The sequence below is a fragment of the Alexandromys fortis genome, unplaced genomic scaffold (genome assembly GCF_014885135.2).
Source record: "Alexandromys fortis isolate MF-2015 unplaced genomic scaffold, M_Fortis_MF-2015_v1.1 scaffold_9003, whole genome shotgun sequence".
Taxonomy (NCBI): Eukaryota; Metazoa; Chordata; class Mammalia; order Rodentia; family Cricetidae; genus Alexandromys; species Alexandromys fortis.
This window is the reverse complement of record NW_026076859.1, coordinates 1-1139: the sequence shown is the minus strand read 5'-3', so window position 1 is coordinate 1139 and position 1139 is coordinate 1. Positions and strand designations below refer to the sequence as shown.

At 37.6% G+C, this 1139-nt stretch overlaps 1 protein-coding gene across 1 annotated transcript; it reads right to left on the bottom strand.

The window, feature by feature from the left end:
- Positions 1-513: 513 nt before the first annotated feature.
- On the bottom strand, positions 514-1125 carry LOC126496571 (vomeronasal type-1 receptor 2-like; the record flags this gene model as incomplete). Its single annotated transcript, XM_050134043.1, has 1 exon — positions 514-1125. A coding segment is annotated over one exon (612 nt), but the record flags the coding sequence as incomplete, so codon positions are not given.
- Positions 1126-1139: the final 14 nt, after the last annotated feature.

Genomic DNA, 1139 nt, shown 5'->3' with positions numbered 1-1139 from the left:
TTTGAACAGATTGTCATATGCGGTAAAAGATATTAATTATATTTTTATTGGGGCAGGTTATAACAGTAGTGTTTGGAACTTGAGGCTCTTCCACAAGTTCATGGCCAAGTACTATCTCAGTATTCATGTAGTTAAAACATACTACTCAGAGCTGTATGTGAAATTACTAAGCAGCCAAGATCTCCTGAAAAAATAAAAGCTACATGTAGAACATTTTTATTGACAGATTTTTGTTGACTTTGTTGCACATCAAGACGTCCAAGCTTTCACAGCTTCAAGTTGAAGAGTACAATGGGACTCACACAATAAGATTGGATTATGTAGGCTGTTGATTCAACCAGCAGACAAAACTCACATATTCATTTACCAAATCTTAAGAAGAGAAGGTACAATCTACTTTACATTCTGTATTGATTGACCTTTTGAGTGTGACGCATGAGTAAACAACTGGATACCAATCAAAACACTTCAATTTAAATGTTAAAATGAGATTGAATAATTTTTATCCTTTATTCAGCCCAAACAAAGCTTGGATAAAATAGAGGAATGATAGATAAGGATAATGGGTACAAATGATGGGAAACAGAGGGAAACAAAGTCATTAATGTTCTTGAGCCACCAATTTTGATTATACAAAACAGCAGTGTAGCCTCTGAAGATGGAGGAGAATGTATAAAAAATCAGAAAGGTAGACACTAAGATCAGAATGTTCTGGGTGGCTCTGGACTCAGGGAAGGTTCTGCAAGAACTATGAATATATTGAACCCTCTGTTTGTTTTTATACAAAATGAGAACCATGGATCCACTAGACCAGACCATAAACACAGAAAAGATGACTTCAGGGCACACGACAAATGCTGCATAGAGCGAACCACCAATTTCACTCAAACCTACAGCGCGGCAGTATCCCAAATCCCATTTTCTTGTCACATTGTTGCTTTTCCTGTTGACAAGCGTGTATGCAAAATGAATGGAATTTACCGACATGTACAGTATCCAGAGGAGAGAAATGTGGCAGCCAATGCTCTTTTCAACTTTGATTTTATAATCCTTCCAACAGGAATTCCTGGGACTAATGGTCAAGGCCTGAAAGACACTCAAGAGGCAGGTGGTCCCAATGGAAACACTCCTAGAAAACC